This window comes from Antechinus flavipes, chromosome 1, assembly GCF_016432865.1.
Source record: "Antechinus flavipes isolate AdamAnt ecotype Samford, QLD, Australia chromosome 1, AdamAnt_v2, whole genome shotgun sequence".
Taxonomy (NCBI): domain Eukaryota; kingdom Metazoa; phylum Chordata; class Mammalia; order Dasyuromorphia; family Dasyuridae; genus Antechinus; species Antechinus flavipes.
In genome coordinates this window covers 597,134,545-597,151,094 of record NC_067398.1, presented here as the reverse complement: position 1 = coordinate 597,151,094, position 16,550 = coordinate 597,134,545, and the positions used below count along the sequence as shown (strand labels likewise).

Below are 16,550 nucleotides of genomic sequence, written 5' to 3'. Positions count from 1 at the left end.
AACCATTTCTGTATTTTTAAAGGAATTTCTTAGGTACTTAAACCAGTTCTTACTGTGTATGTTAATATTGGAAAACATCATTTCTACAAATTGGCACATGGAAAAATTAACATAAATTATATACAATATGAAATGTACTTAGCCTACTTGTATATTTACTATACCAAGTATACTTGTGTACTTGATAAGCTTTGTAGATTTATTGTATTATCCCATGAGCAAAGAAACTATTCATAAAAAGATAAAATGATAGTTTAAGAGCTGAAAAGGCCCTTGGAGAAAATTTAATTCAAATTCTTCTTTATTGAGACCTCTGGAGATATTTGAAATGTTTTATAAAATATTTTGCATTAGAACAATAAAACCAGGCATTTTGAAGGCTCTTCTATAAATTATATTTTAAAATAATAAGACTTTTACAATAAGATTAAAGATATAAAAATTCAGATACTATCATATAAAAAAAAGATAGTATAGAACATGAGACTCCTACTGTAATACAGCTCATACAAAGGGAAATCAATTATATTGAACTATAGTAAATATTTGGCAGAGGATCAATCAAAAAGAATAATACATAATTTTAGCTTTTATGGTAGTTTGTTAAAGATTATATACATAGCTATACCAAGCTTTAAATGCTTATTGATTGATTGGTTTGCTGATTGATGAAACAATTTTCTATGTCTTCACATAGTGGTGGTTTAACTATTAATATACTCTGAATGAAAAAAAAATAAAGATTTCTGGAACCCTCGCAAAATAATTTCAGTAGTTCAGGCATACATAACCTTCGAGTCACAAATTTTATACCAGAGAGATATGTTCAAGTTGAAAATATTTAGGTTAGATATTGTATAAAATCTAATATAAGTGCTTGAAAGAATCCAGTGGAATAAATAGCCTTTTGTAGAATAAATAATCCTTTTTGAATCTAAATAACCATTCTTCAGTTGTCTGTTTTGTTATTTTTATCTGTTATGTTATTTTTTAAATACTCTGCTTTATCAAAATATAAATACAAGATTCTACCACCACAAATACACAATTGAGTAACCTATACACAAGGCCTTTTTTAGGACACAGATGTAATCCTCCTTTTGACTTTGCTTGTGTTTGAAGAAGCCTTTACTCATTAAATGCATTAATTTCGAATCATGAATGTGGTAATAACATACAACTGAGAAAATAAGAAAAGCTTTTTATTGAATATAAGCTTCATCATGCTTATTTACTCCAGATGGCATTATGCCTGATAGTGTGTGTGTGTGTGTATGTACATATGCATGAGGCAGACACAGGGCTACTTTTTCTTATAAGCAAAAAAAGCAGCTGCCCTGTGTTCTACAGAGGATTCAGTATGATTAATCTAAAAAAGAGTGGAGAATTTAAAGCTATGCCTTTCAAGTACTAATAATGAACAGATGACCAAATCTTCTCCTTGCTCACCTGGCTTGACAGAGGTGACTAAATAGTGTGGTGGATAGAGTCCAGTTAGGAAAACTGACATTCAGATTCTTCCCCCAGACACTTATGCAATATCAGTCAAGTTTCTTTTTCTCAGTTTCCTTATCTATTTACTTACTATTTTTTAAAAGGTGGGGTGGAAATAACTGCAGAATCTCTTTGGAGGTAAATGTAAGTTGGTAAACATTTATTAAGTACCTACTATGTGCCAGGCACTGTGCTAGGCCATTAGGGATACAAAGAAAGGCAAAAGGCAATCCCTTTCCTCCAGGATCTCACAGTCTGAAGAGCAAAAGAATCAAGAGAAAGAATATACGTAAATTACTTTGTAAACCCTAAAGCATTTTATAAATATGATGTATTATAATGAATGTTTAAGTAATTTGGTCTAATTACTCTGCAGACCCTTTGCAAATTGCCATAGACTACTTGAAAAAAATAATAAATAATTTCAACAAATGTGTTAAGCACTTACTTAAGGAACTGGTTTAGGTGATCAAAATACAAAAAACAAACAAACAAACAAAAAAACCCACAATTCCTGCCCTCAATAAGCTTTCATTTTACATAAATCATAATTTAAAAAATAAAGGAATCTATAGAGGGATGGGGGGGGGGGGAGTACCAGAAGTCAGCTTAATATTTAAGGATCTACTATATGCTAATAGCTAGGAATAAGGCAGGAAGGAATGGCAAAGGTACTATTTTTCATATAGGCAGGACTTCATTTCACACCTGCTGCACCTCTCTGGATGTCATCATATCCCCAAGAAACTCATCTTTTTTCAAGATCTAACAAAAATTTTGATACTCACATCTCCTCAATACCCTCTGCTTACAGGGCATTCCCTCCACTTAAGGAGGGTCCTCAGGCCAGCCATTTCCAACCCAACTGTACTTCCTTATCTTCTTTATTAAGTTAGTTAACCTCTCCCATTCCCTTCTCCCCACTCCTTCTTTTCATACCTTCTTTTCATATGTTCTCTTTCCCATTAGATTGTAAGCTTCTTGGAGACAGAGAATTTCTTTTTGCATCTTCAGCCTTTAACGTACTGTTTAACATATAGAAGGTACTTAATAAGTTTATTGAATGAATGAATATATAAAATTAACACCTGAACAGAGATTTCAGGAAAATAAAGAATGAGGAAAATATATATTCAACACATAGTGGACAACTTGTGGTAAGTAAGATCATCATAAAGATACAAAAGGAAAATTATCTGAAGTGGTCTTACAGATCAGATGATGGGATGAAATCAGAGGTATGTTGTTATTTAATGGTTTCCAGTCATGTCCACTATATGTTAATGTTTTGGGGTTTTCTTGGTTAAGATCTTGGAGTGGTTTGCCATTACTTTCTCCAACTTATTTTACAAATAAGGAAACTGAGACAAAAAGGATTAACTGATTTGCCCATCACCACACAGCTAATTAAGAGCTGAGGTCAGATATTTGATCTCAGGTCTTCCTGATTCCAGACCCTGTACACTATCCATTGTGATACCTTATTGCCTTAAGGGGTATGTTGGTAAAACTTTAACAACTGGTTCTTCAAAAAAAGTACAAAATTTTAAATTTAATCTAAATTATTAACATTTTCTCCATCACTTCCTAATGTATAGACAATAAACAAAGCAATTAATAATTTCCAAGGTATAAATGCTAACATTGAAAATTTAACAATTTATCCCAGATAGCATATCTCTGACTGATGGAGATATATGAAAAACTTTATTATACAGAATAATTAATTATTTCTCATCCAAGAAGCCCAGAAAGAATTTTTTTCAAATACTTTTTAATAATTTATTGATTTTCTTTCTGACTTAACTATCATTGCTTTATTATAAACTTTTTTTAAAACTCTTTTAGCTGTTGACATCATTTTCTATATAACCACTAAATCTTTTCCTGTCTCCTCCCCTTCCCTTCTACCTACCTTGTACGTTGCCTCCTACTCTATTGAAAATAATAATATTCACATTTATATAATAGTCTAAGATTTTCTTGAAAGCAGGGAAGGTAAGGGAGGACATTCTGCAAAATGTGCCCAGGACTACAATAAAATGAGGTGCATTTATTTATGAGTCTATAGCTCAACAAATTGTTTGCTGTTTCCATTGTATTCCTTGATTAACTATCAGCATTTTTTTTTTGGCTTCTTATAGATGACACTGGATGCCCAAGTAGCCAGTCAGTATCTCCTGTAAAGACTCCCTCAGATACTGGAAACAGTCCAGTCAGCTTTTGTCCTGGAAGTGATGAAGATTTTACCAGAAAGAAATTTAATATTGGAATGGTTGTTGAAGGAAATACGCAGTCATCCCGCTATAAGAAGGAACCAAAAACATGTCTCACCAAGCCAGGTATGTATATATCATATTATAGATAGATAGATAGATAACACAAAACACACGCATATATTTTGTGTGTGTAGATATGTATACACATATACATATGTGTATGCGTGTGGCTTTCAGGAGCTGAAAGTCAACAATACAAGAAAATGACTTAATGCTACTGGAACCAGACTTAACTACATTAAGATATCTGATTATTTTCCCTGATCTTTAAAGTTATAAGATTATGATAGAAAGAGGGGAAAATGCAGAAGATGAGGTACAGTGACTACCAAAAAAAAATTGTCAACAATGAAGACAATATCTTCTACCTTTAAAGTATTATTATTATATACACACGCATGTATACATATATACATATGTGTATGCATGTGTGCCCAGGTGTGGCAATTAATTCTAATTAAGCAGTGAACACACATTCTTCTCCTAAGTAATAGAGAACATGGGCTCTCTATTGGGCTCATGAATGATTTCTTTCCACAAAGAAAAGGAAAATTCAATGTTAAATTTCCATACTTGACGCTCTGCAGCAAAGAAAGCAAATTCTTATTTATGGCAGTAGAGGGGAAGAAAGCAAGATCTTAAGGAGCTGAAAGTCAACAATACAAGAAAATGACTTAATGCTACTAGAACCAGACTTAACTACATTAAGATATCTGATTATTTTCCCTGATCTTTAAAGTTATAAGATTATGATAGAAAGAGGGGAAAATGCAGAAGATGAGGTACAGTGACTACCAAAAAAAAATTGTCAACAATGAAGACAATATCTTCTACCTTTAAAGTATTATTATTATATATTTTGACATAATGGAATGTCAAAATATATAATAATAATACTTTAAAGGTAGAAGATATTGTCTTCATTAAAATTTAAAGATGATAGATCTTGATGTTAGAATTTAGAGAAACATATCAAAATTTAGACATCATTGTCTTTGGTATCAAAAATGGCATGCATCACCTCTGTTTCTCAGTCAGAAAAAGTTGATCTAAGACTCATGTATCTTCATCGGTTATGGACTATTTCTTGATTTCTGGTTAATGATGATTATACTTATCTGTGGCTTAATTCTAAGGATCTCCATTTTATCAGAGCCAAAGCAAAATATTATCTGTGGTTGAGTATTCTCTGCTATTTGTTTTAATCATTCCTGAGTAATTGATGTCTATGCTACTCAGACTTTCCGTTCTCCTTCAAAATCTTTTTGCTTACTCATAAAAGGTAATTCATTGTCATATATGAAATTGTACTTGCTCTTTCAATATTTGGATGAAGGCAATTGTTGAAAAAATGTACAGTTCCTAGCAGAGATATATGAGTGCTTAGAGAGAGGGTCCAGTAAATGTTAATTGAGATGAATTGTTAAAATCTGATCTTTGTAGAAAAATAAAAGGGAAAGGAATGTTTTACTTAACTGAGGGTTTGAAAACAACAGAATCTAAGTGTAAGAGGACTATTGGTCAAAATAGTTTAGAAAGCTTATAATTTTCAGGTAGAACAGTGGAAATGAGTCAGGGAAACTATGAAATAACAGCAAAAAAGGAAAAAAGTTTCATTGTACATGAGTGGGAGAATGAAGGGAAAAGGATGGGGAGGATAAGTGTTCAAATGAAGAAATCAAGGTAGATTATCTAAAAGGAATTGAATGTTATTTCTCACATCATTCCTCTACTCAGAAATCCTTAGTGGCTCTCTATCACATATTTTAAAAAGGCTCAAATTCCTTTGTCTAGCATTGGGGACCCTCAACAATATCTTAGTAGCCCATATTTCCATCTTTTATCTCAAATTAAACCCTGATGGCATTTTATATTCCATCTAGATTGGAATATTCTGTGCCACTGGAATATGCATTGTACTCTCACAGCTCTATGTCTTTGCTCAAATAGTTTCCTGTTCTTATAATCCCTTCCACTTTGGGAAAAAAAAATGTTGTATGTAATAGAAAGAGCAGTGGATTACAAGTCAGCAGAAATATTATGATTATAAATTCTTAAATTTTTTACTTATTATCTTAGTGAATGTGGGATCAATCATTTAACTTCTGTGAGCATCAGATTTTTTGGCATATAAAATAAATGGATTTAGACTAGTAGATCTATAAGGTCCTTTCCCTATTTGTTCCTGAGACAACAAAATATATTAAAATAAAATTAAAAAGTTGAAAAATAGAAGAGAATGTAAGGTATCTAACATTAAAAACATAAAAAAAATAAATTAAGAATAATTGGATTCCCTGTAAAGTATGACCAGGCCAAATCCTAAATACCAACTTTCAAGAATTCATAAATGAAAACTTAACAGATCTATTAGCAACAAACATCCAAAATAAAACTAGAAAGAGTCCACTAGTCCTATCCTAAAAGGAACCCCAAAATGGGGAAGAGAAAGAAAGGAATAAGCAATCATATAGTGTGCAGAATATTTCAGGTGTTATGCTAAGTGATTTATAAATATTATCTCATTTAATCTTCATAACAACCCTGGGAGGTAGGTACTATTATTATCCCCATTTTATAACTGAGGAGACTGAAGCAGACAGAGGTTAAATGAGTTGCTAGTAAGTGTTTAAGAACAAATTTGAAATTAAGTTTTCTTGACTCCAAACTCACTGCTCTCTATACACTATTTCATCTGTATCACCTTGCTGCATAATGAAGGAAATTCAATAAATTTATACTCTTAGGAATGGACAGACAGAATTTGGAGCCTCAAAGAAAATTACTAAAAGCATCCCGATAGAGTTCAGATACCAAGGAAACACAGCAAGAATCACATAAAATTTGGCAATCACTATAATAAAAATAGAAAACCTTGGGATAAAGAATTTTAAAAAGCAAAAATTAGTGGATTACAGCCAAGAATATCTTACTCTGCCAAATACAGTACAATCCTACAAATGGAACTTTCATTGAATAGAGAAGTCTTTTGAACCTTGAAAAAAATACCAAAGTAGAATAAAAATTATGAAATGCAAACACAGGAATCAAGAAAAAAAAAAAAAGGAAAGTTAAATAAATTTGAGAAATTGGAAGGGACTAAATGATATTGGAAAACTTTCTAATTGGAGGAGAAAAGATAAATGTCCCTTCAGAACTCTTAAAGTTTTAACGTCACAGAGAAAATTAACCTAGACAAATGAACAATCTGGGTGTATTTTCTTTCTTTTTTTAATGATCTGAGAAAAGAGAAAGAAAAGAGAAAAAACGGGTAGATTAGGAAAGAGATGAGGAAAGGGGGAGTGGGACTATTTCTCATAATTGGAGTACATGAGCAGAAGGACATAGAAACAGGTAGGAAGGGTGGAGGAGTGAGCATTAAATAAATCCAAGTTTATCTGAACTGGAAAAAGAAGTGTTGATTACACAATAGAGTAATACTGAAATACTTTAAATTGATCAGAGAAAAAATAACCAGAGGGAGATGAGAGTTTAATAGGAAGAATTGAATCAAGGAAAAAACAGTCAAAAGCAAATCTAATAAGTTGTCCATATTAAAAAGAAAAAAGAAAATGCATAGCAAATGAAGAATAAAGCAAGTTCTTAGAAACTGTCAAGGTATGTGGTAACAAAGCCAATAATTAAATAAAATTAAACAACATATACAAAAATAATGTAAACAGATTGATAGAATTAGACTCAGAAATAGAGAATGGGGTAATACAATCTCATAAAAAAAAAAAAAGTTGAACAATCAATTAATGAATTCTCAAAGGAAAACTACATCAGTGGATAATATTTACAAATAAATCCTTTCAGACATTGAGAAGTTAATTTCAATATTAAAAAGCTGTTCGCAAAAATAGGAAAAGATTCTTTAAAAATTCCTTCTGTAATACAGATATAATCTTGATCCTTAAGGTAGGGAGAGACAAAGCAGGCACTTTTTGTAGGTTTGGAGAATTTATGTGGTAGCAATAGGGACTATATTTCATTAATCTATATTAATCAGAAGATTTCATTAATGTTGGGAATTCACAGGTAATTAATGTAGGTTGGTATCCTTTCTGCAATTTATACTCTTAAAGAAGTTTCTGGAGCATTGAAATATTACATGATTCATCTTGGGTCACACAGCCTATATCCAACCATATTTTCCTGACTTAATTTTATTTTTTTTTTTTGTAATTAGCAAAAAACAGAGGAATACTTAGTGACTTTTTGTTTTAGATAGCTCAAGCATCAAGTTTTACTTTTTTTAAAATGTGCTATTTTGAAAGGAAGTTACTGGTATATGAGCAAAATGTGCTTGTTGACCTAGAGTTCTCTAAAAGTTCAATAGAATGAATCTGTCAAGTTTACCCCTAGGTAGGGGAAATCACTGAAGTGGGACATGCAAATGATGCTTGTGACTGAGGTAAATGAGAGGTCAATCATTCAACTCGGAAAGAGCAGAAATTTATATCTGTAGCTTTCTGCTTCCCCTGACTAAAAACCAAAATGACCAAATACAATGGGCTTTTAAACGATTGTCCCCCAAAACAAAGATGCAAATAATTTTGCAGTTCCCTAATGTTTGTATATTTTCTGTCTGTTATCCTGTTTTCCTAAAGCCCCTGTTTGGTTTACAGCTAAGTCACAGATCCATTTTCATGATGAATTTTTTTTAAATATAGAAATGAATATTCTTACTGCATTACTAGTTTGACATATGAAATAATATTCCAGTGGTCTAACTGCATTAAGGTTCTCTAAGTAACTGCTTACCCAAGAATGTCTAATCCCCAGAATCCCTAGAACTCAATACACTTTAATCTACTGGTTCAGTTATACAGAGAGGTGGAAGCAGACACAAATGTTAAGAAACATATTTAGAAAATGTGGGAAGAAAATGGGTGAAAGTTTTGCTTAAGCCCACTGTAATTTAAAACACTATTTTTTTTAAAGAACATTCAGAAACAAAAGTTGAAATCTCCATTTAAATGGCAATATTCTAACTCTTTACCATTTAAACTAAGTCTGTATTTCCTTTTCATCAGATACCATTGCTCTTAGTGAAATTGGAGCCACTGCCTGGCCCAACAACACCTAGTTTACAACAATAGCTCAAGATATAATCCTTTCACATTATTTTCCACGTTTCACAGGGCATTTGCAAGAAATCTCAGACAATCCTAACTAGTGCTGTGATTCATCAACCCCATTTCCTTAAATAGATCTAAGCAATTTCACACACTGAAAAAAAAAAAAAAAAAAAAAAAAAAAAGAGCAGTGATCCTAGTGCCCATATGCCAGGCTTCTATCACTAACATCTTTGCTACTTCAGTCAAGGTTGATTTATGTGAAATCAAAGTAATGATGCCTCATTTAATGCAGATGTCACTTATCCACCAGCTTCAGCTATCCAGAACAGAGCAGCCTGGGAAAGAACTAAAAAGACTTCTAAACAATAAAAATAGAAGTCTCAAAAGCTGTGCTTTAATGTTTATGCATTTTATCATGAGATATACCCTCAAACCCACATACAGAATCTAGTTAGACTTTTATTAAATCCATTTCAGCCAAACTTGGTTATCTGATTCCTTTAGGCCACAGTACCTCAGAAATAAAATCTAAAGAAGACTGTGGGAGACTGAGATGTAGCCAAGAAAAGGCTAGCTTTCATTCTGAAAGGAATAGGTACAAAACAAAATCCTCCCATCAAAAAAAAAAAAAAAAAACTATTAAAAGTTATTGTGTCTGTTTGATTTGTATCCCCAACACCTAGCATAGTCCTTTCCACAGGATACACATATAATAAATATGTGTTGAATTGAATTGAAAAGCAAACATCACCAATTCAAAGCTGAGTACCCAAGTGTCATTTGGTGTCTTACTGACTTTGATAGCCTGATAAACCTCAGTAGACATTGAAGGTATCATGGAGTTAAAAGCACCTATCTGATCATGATTTTTATAAGCCTGAGCTATCCAAGAAAAGTTCCATACTGTAGTCATCAGTCAACAAGCATTTATTAAGTTTTTAACTAAGTGCTAGAAGGCTAAGCACTCCAATTTATATCTATTGCTTTGACTAATTTCAACTCCATGAGACAAGATGTCTCCAGTCTGGGTATCTCCTATTGTCTCCCCTCCACTTTTCTGCCTCATTTTATGTGTTATTTTCTTCATTAGATTGTATCCCCAGCACTTAGCACAGTGCCTGTTACATAGTAGGAGTTTAATAAAAGAATATTGGATTAGATAGAAAGAACGAGGGAAAGAGGGAGGGAAGGAGATGAGGGGAAAAGAGAGAGAGGGAGAGAGAAAGGGGGAGAGAGAGAGAGAGAGAGAGAGAGAGAGAGAGAGAGAGATGGATGTCTAGGCAGAAGAACCAGATAATTAAACTTAGTTTAATTGCATTTAATAAAGATACCAACCAGGTTCTGTGTGAGGACTTGAAGGATTTATGTATGAAATATACTATATACACGTATACAGACACATACAGACATATAATCTTAAAGGAAGAAGGTAATATCTTAGGGATTAGAGGGGGGACCCCAAAAAAACTTCCAGTAGAAAGTAGAATTTAAAAAGCGTCTTAAAGTAAGCCAGGGAAACTAGGTTTCCAAGGTGAAGAGAGAGAATTTTAAATATGTGGGACATTCAGTAAAAATGAACAGTCAGGAGATGGAGTGTCCTTTGTGAAGAACAAATCAGCTAGTGTCACTTGATCATAGAGTGCATGGAAGAAAAAGTAGGATATTGTGGAATATATCTTGGAAATATTTATTTCAAAGTAATTAAAGTATCAAAGGGGTAAACTTCAGTTATTTGCAAAGTTTACTTATGCAGAATAACATATTCCCATAATGATGCTATGCAAAGCGGGTTGCTATATTAAATGGAAATATCTAGTGTGGTATAAAATGTAGGCAATCGTGTTCTACCTTATCATAGTGCCTGGCACGTAGTAATAATTATGTTTAATTTTAATTGGTCATGTAGTTACTTTAGACATAAAAAACTGATGAAAATATTTGTTAAACAGTATTCCAGAATGTATTTATGGGAAGCTAATGGTAGATCTAGATAAAATATTGAAATCTAATATTAATAAGCATTTCCTCATTGTAATTAGTAACGTTATGGCCCATATCCAAAGGAGAAATTTATAATCCTCAAGGGAAACTATGACAGGTGAGAAAGAATAATTGATGTAACAGACCTTCTCATTTTATGTTTGGAGAGCACAGAGTGTTTCAAGATTTATGTATGAAACTGATTCCCTCTATATTTGGTTGGCTTACCTGCTTCTGACTATGCCATGCTATTAGATCCCACATATCATAGAAAATTAGGACTATATGACTTTTTGGATGCAAAAGAAGCAAGATAACTTGAGCCTAATTGATTTGGGGAGAGGAAAAATTGGCAAGAACTCTGGTGTTTGTAATTAGTCAGTCAATAAACATTTATTCTTACCATGTGCCAGGCACTGTGTTGTATTAGAAATACAAGAGCAAAAACTGTATCCTGACCTCAAGGAATTAATAATGTAATGGGGAGATATGAAAAAAAAAAACTATGCTTAAAGATATATACATTACAAATAGATAGTACTGGAGTTAGAGAACTGGAAAAGGCCTCCATAAGAAAGTAGAGAGCTTGGGCTGAATCTTGATGGAAGACAAGCAAGCTATGAAGAAGAACTTTATAGGTATGACAGCTGGGCAGTAAAAAGGCATGTGGTGTTCATTTAGTGGTTCTGGATTTAGAGTATATGGAAGAAAGTAAAGTGTAAGAATAATAAGACTATAAAGGCCAGTTTGTAAAGGGCTTTAAAAGCTAAACAGAGAATTTTGTATTTGATTCTGGAAGTAATAGGGAGCCATTGAACATATTGAGCGTGGAGTGAGGTAGCATGGGCAGAGCTGAGCTTTAGAAAAGTCCCTGTAGTAGTTGAGTCAATAGTAGCTAGGATTATGGAGAAGGTTGAAGCAGAGAGAAAATTATCACAGTAATATTTCTGTTCATTTTCTCTTTGGGTCCAGTATTGTGTCTATGCTTCTGATACACATTGGTAATACTCTTTGACATAAACTCATTATACATTTTCACTAAAAAATATTAAGGAGTAGTTTTACAACACCTCTTGTAATGATCTTTAAAATTCAAAGTTTTGCTTCTGAGACATAAAAAGACAGTAGTTATTCATTTAATAATTTACCTCAGTAATTTGTTTTTTAATTTATTACTTGTCCATAAATCTAGGAAATTAGGAATAATATGATCCAGAGACTAGATCTACACAATGAAGTGCTATTTATGATTTGGGGAATATAGTGTCATAACTGATCAGCTTACAAAATTTTCAGTGTCTGATCTGAAGACATTTTCCTTGCTCCTGTAAAGCCTCCAATAAATGTAATGGGTACAAAATGTACCATAATAGCTTTTACATAGGAACAAGCATTTCTCAATTCTCATGTTCTTAGAAGTAGACATCTTTAAAATTCCAGAATTTGGAGCTGTATTACATATATTCTAAATTACCAAACTGGAGACCTGTCAAATGCTTGTTAAAAGAATTAATGTTTTAAGGACTAGGGAGTATAAACTGCCTATAAATAAATCAAATCAAGCAGGGGTACACTATATTAAAAAATAATCCAAAGGATTTAGCTAGTCAGCACCATAGATTATCCTGAAAAGGCCCAAGTCTGCACTTTAACATACCACTCATTTGTAAATACCTATTATTAGCAATGTTATGAAGTTGCATTTTTCTTTAGGGAAAAGGTTCTTTTAGGATTTTGTTTTTTGGCAAGAGTTTTATTTTTATAATGTCAAAATTTTATACACCCTGTTTAAATTTGTCTGATTAAAGAAATTGACTAGCTAATTAGATAAAACAAAAAGGTCATATTAAGGAGTAATAAGAAATGAGGAATTAAGTGATGAGGGACTACATTATTACTGGTGAATGGTGAAAATGGAGAGAATAGGATGATGCAGAGAGATAATGTGGTAGAAGAATTTGTAGCAAATAAGGTAAATTTAGTATTAAAATAAAAGGAAATATGAAATTAAAAGTTAACTTAAAAATTTAGAAATTTTCATGATATCTCCAATGACAGTAATGAGAAAGTTGTTGGAACAGGATTGTACACATATATAGATCACTTTTTATTTTTGACCTTGATACAGTTATTGTTTCTGTGTATTCATTTTGCATTTTTATTTGTGACACTACATACATATGTCCCTTACAAAGGATGATTACTATATGTGGATATCTGGAGTGGTGGAATCTTTGTTGATCACCTAATTGGGAAAGACTTTCTACCTGAAATGATATTTGGAGAGTTAAAGAGTAAGCTCTTTGAGGGCAGGGAATGTTTTTCATATCGCCTTTGTATTCCCAGTGCCAGCACATAATAGGTGCCTAATAAAGGTTTGTTGATCAATTCATTGCATTTTTCTGTTCTGTTTAGATTTTAGCATGTATGCCACTAAAGCAAAAATATGTGTAAACCACAAGTGATGGTGACCATACAACTAGGAAGCTATTTATGTACCATAACTAAACAACAAACATGCCTTGTACATTCTGGTTATTCTACTAGATCTTACAAGATAAAATGAAAAGAATAATACCATTCCTACTCTCAAAAAGGTACTGAGAAATTAAGTGACCTTAATGACAATTCCTACATGATCAAATGGCCAATTAGGAAAGACTTCTTATCTGATTTTGCCTTTTCTTTCCATGATATATGGCCAATCTCTAAAGCCCAGCTTCTTATATATAGGGTTTTATAACTGAATTTGGGGATTACAATATTAAGATTTATTATCAGTAAATGTTTGATTTGTATACATATTTTATATACCTGTATACCAAGGGTCACATAAAAATTTCTGGGGCAAAAAGGAGTTGCAAGTAGAAAAAATTTAAGCCCTGCTTTAAAATATGTTTGACATGTGGTCATCTACCTTCTTTGAGGATACTTCTAATAAGACTAGGGGAGGAGAGGAAGAATCTATTGCCTCCCTTAATTGTACATTCTGCTTTTGCTTAGGTGCTATTGTTAGCACTTTCCCCCCTAACATTGAGCCTAAAGTTACTTATTTTTTATTATTATTAAAGCTTTTTATTTTCAAAACATATGCATGGATAATTTTTCAACATTGACCCTTGCATAGCCTTATGTTCCAAATTTTCCCTTCCTTCCCCTATCCTCTCTCCTAGAGAGCAAGCATTCCAATATATGTTATACATGTTAAAGTGTATGTTAAATCCAATATATGGAAACATATTATGCAATTATCTTGCTGCACAATAAAAGTCAGATTAAAAAGAAAAGAAAATGAATAAGAAAATAAAACTCAAGTAAACAACAACAAAAAGAATGAGAATGTTATGTTGTGATCCATACTCAGTTCCCACAGTCCTCTCCCTAGGTGTCGATGGCTCTCTTCATCACAAGATCATTGAAACTGACCTCAATCATCTCACTGTTGGAGCTACATCCATCAGAATTGATCATCGTGTAACACTGTTGTTGCCGTGTACAATGATTTCCTGGTTTTGCTTGTTTCACTTAGCATCAGTTCATGTAAGAGAGTCCAGACCTCTCTAAAATCATCCTGCAGATGGTTTCTTACAGAACAATAATATTCCATAACATTCATATATCATAACTTATTCAACCATTCTCCATCTGATGGGCATCCACTCAGTTTCTAGCTAAATTTACTTCTTTGAAATATACAGTTAACTATCAACAAGCATTTATTAAGTATTTATTATGTCAAGTATTTTTCCTGCAAAATGCAGAACACAAATATAAGAATATCAAATTTGTGTTTAAGGAGCTTATATTCTAACTGGGGAAGACAGTATATTAAAGGTCCTCCTTTTTAGCAGAATAAGATTGGGAGAAGGAGAGATGAAGATTATCTGTCATAGGAACATCACAGAGAAAGTCCAGAAAGTTAGAAATGCAACCTGGAGAGGAATTAAAAAATGGCTGATCTAGCCATCCTCCTTAAAATGGAGATTTGGGGAGGAATCAGTCCATCAGCTGTAAAGGCTGCTCAGCTTAGAGTATATTCAATGTGTTAATGGGATGGAGTGGACTTCTAAGATAAAGAGATTTTTATAGTATAATAAAGAAAGTTCAGAGAGACAGAAATGCTTTCTAGAGAAGAATGAATGAACATGGATAAGGTTTTTTTTTTTTTTTTTTTTTGCAATTGTTTTGTGCAATAATAGAAAGAAAATATTCATTTCATCTAAGAGATTACCATGATATTTGTTACCTTCCTTTAAAATTACCATCTCCCTTTCTTGGATCAAAAATTATATATTCAGGGTAGCAATTCCTGATTTCAAATGATGTATTTGAAGTTTAGCACCAAATACCGGGGTTTGTTCATATGAAGAATTCACAATGGCCATTCTCTTTGGCAAAAAGTAGGTTTATTTTTGAAAAAAAAAAAAAGGTTACAGATAAAATAAAGAGCTATAATATCAAGAATGGTAAATATGAAATAGAGTTGGGAGAGCATATAGGTAGGAAGGAAAGTAGTTTTTAACAATTAACATTTGTTAAAGACAAATTCCCTTGCAGAACTCACAATTAACCAGGAGAAAGGAAATATTCCATGAAGTGGGAGTATGCCGTTAACTGACAGACTAACTCCATGGAGCAGTTTAGTACCCTAAAAGAATGTTAGCTATAAAAAGGAGAAAGACACCATAAGCATGGTGGGGGAATGAAAGGAAAGACCCCATGAGATATGGGGGAGGGAGGAGGAGAAAGGCACCAGAGGGCTATGGTGGGTTTCACCCAAAGGGATTCAGCAAAGATGGTGTAGGCCGTGAACAGATTTATAGGGAATATTTAACCTCAGGGGTTTGGCATAACTTGGATTTCTGGCTGGACATAGAAAGGTGGGGCTACCCAACACCTCCACAGAGGATGGAATTGGACTGATCCCCCTCTGTGCCCTTCCCTGTTTGCCTAGAAGAGTAATTTTATCAGTACTTCACTCTCTCTCTGCCAACTTCACCTAGTAACCCAGTACTTCATCATAATTAGACCATTCTAATTCAAGTACTTATTACTTTCATCAAGATGACAATAGTAATCATCTTCTAACTAATTTCTTTGCCTCTAATCTCACAGTCCTATCCATTCTACACTTTTTGTAGAATAAAATACTGGTTTCATTGGTGTGAATAAACACTTAGTGTGGAAACTCCCTTAATGAAAGCAGATTGGCAAGACCTTGGCAATTTAGGGTATTAGGGAGTTGCTGATGAACTGAGAGGTCCCTCTGTCCATTTCACTTCCAGTTCTATGATCTTAGCAAAATATTTCTAGATTAGTTTTCATAGCTCTAAAAGCATAACCCCTCTGTTCTAAAACCCTAAATAACTCACTAGTGTCTACTGAATTAAGTCCAACCTCCTAAAATTGGTATTCAAGACCAGCCACAGCCTCACTCTAGTGAGTCCTAACAGCCATATTTCGTACTATTTTCTCCTTTAACATGCTCTACAATCTAGCCAAAACATGCTCTTCTTCCTCAGCAGTTTTGATTTAAAGCCTAAAATTTTCTCTCCTTTATCACCCTATAGAAATCCTACCCATGCTTTGAAATTCGACTGAAATGCTACCTCTAACCCTGAAGCTTTCTCTGATTATCTCAGCTAGAAGTTACTGTTCTTCTTGCTGATATCAGCTATACAAATAATACAAATAGGATACTATTTTGTACTAT

At 32.9% G+C, this 16,550-nt stretch overlaps 1 protein-coding gene across 4 annotated transcripts in view; it reads left to right on the top strand.

Annotated features, from left to right (window-relative positions):
• The window catches only part of SYBU (syntabulin), a 136,302-nt gene that overhangs the window by 73,689 nt on the left and 46,063 nt on the right, over positions 1-16,550 (top strand). For all 4 annotated transcript variants that reach the window (XM_051970999.1, XM_051970997.1, XM_051970998.1 and 1 more), the window contains one exon: positions 3,639-3,836. In XM_051970999.1, the coding sequence (XP_051826959.1) occupies positions 3,639-3,836 (198 nt within the window). The remainder of the gene's footprint in view (positions 1-3,638; positions 3,837-16,550) is intronic.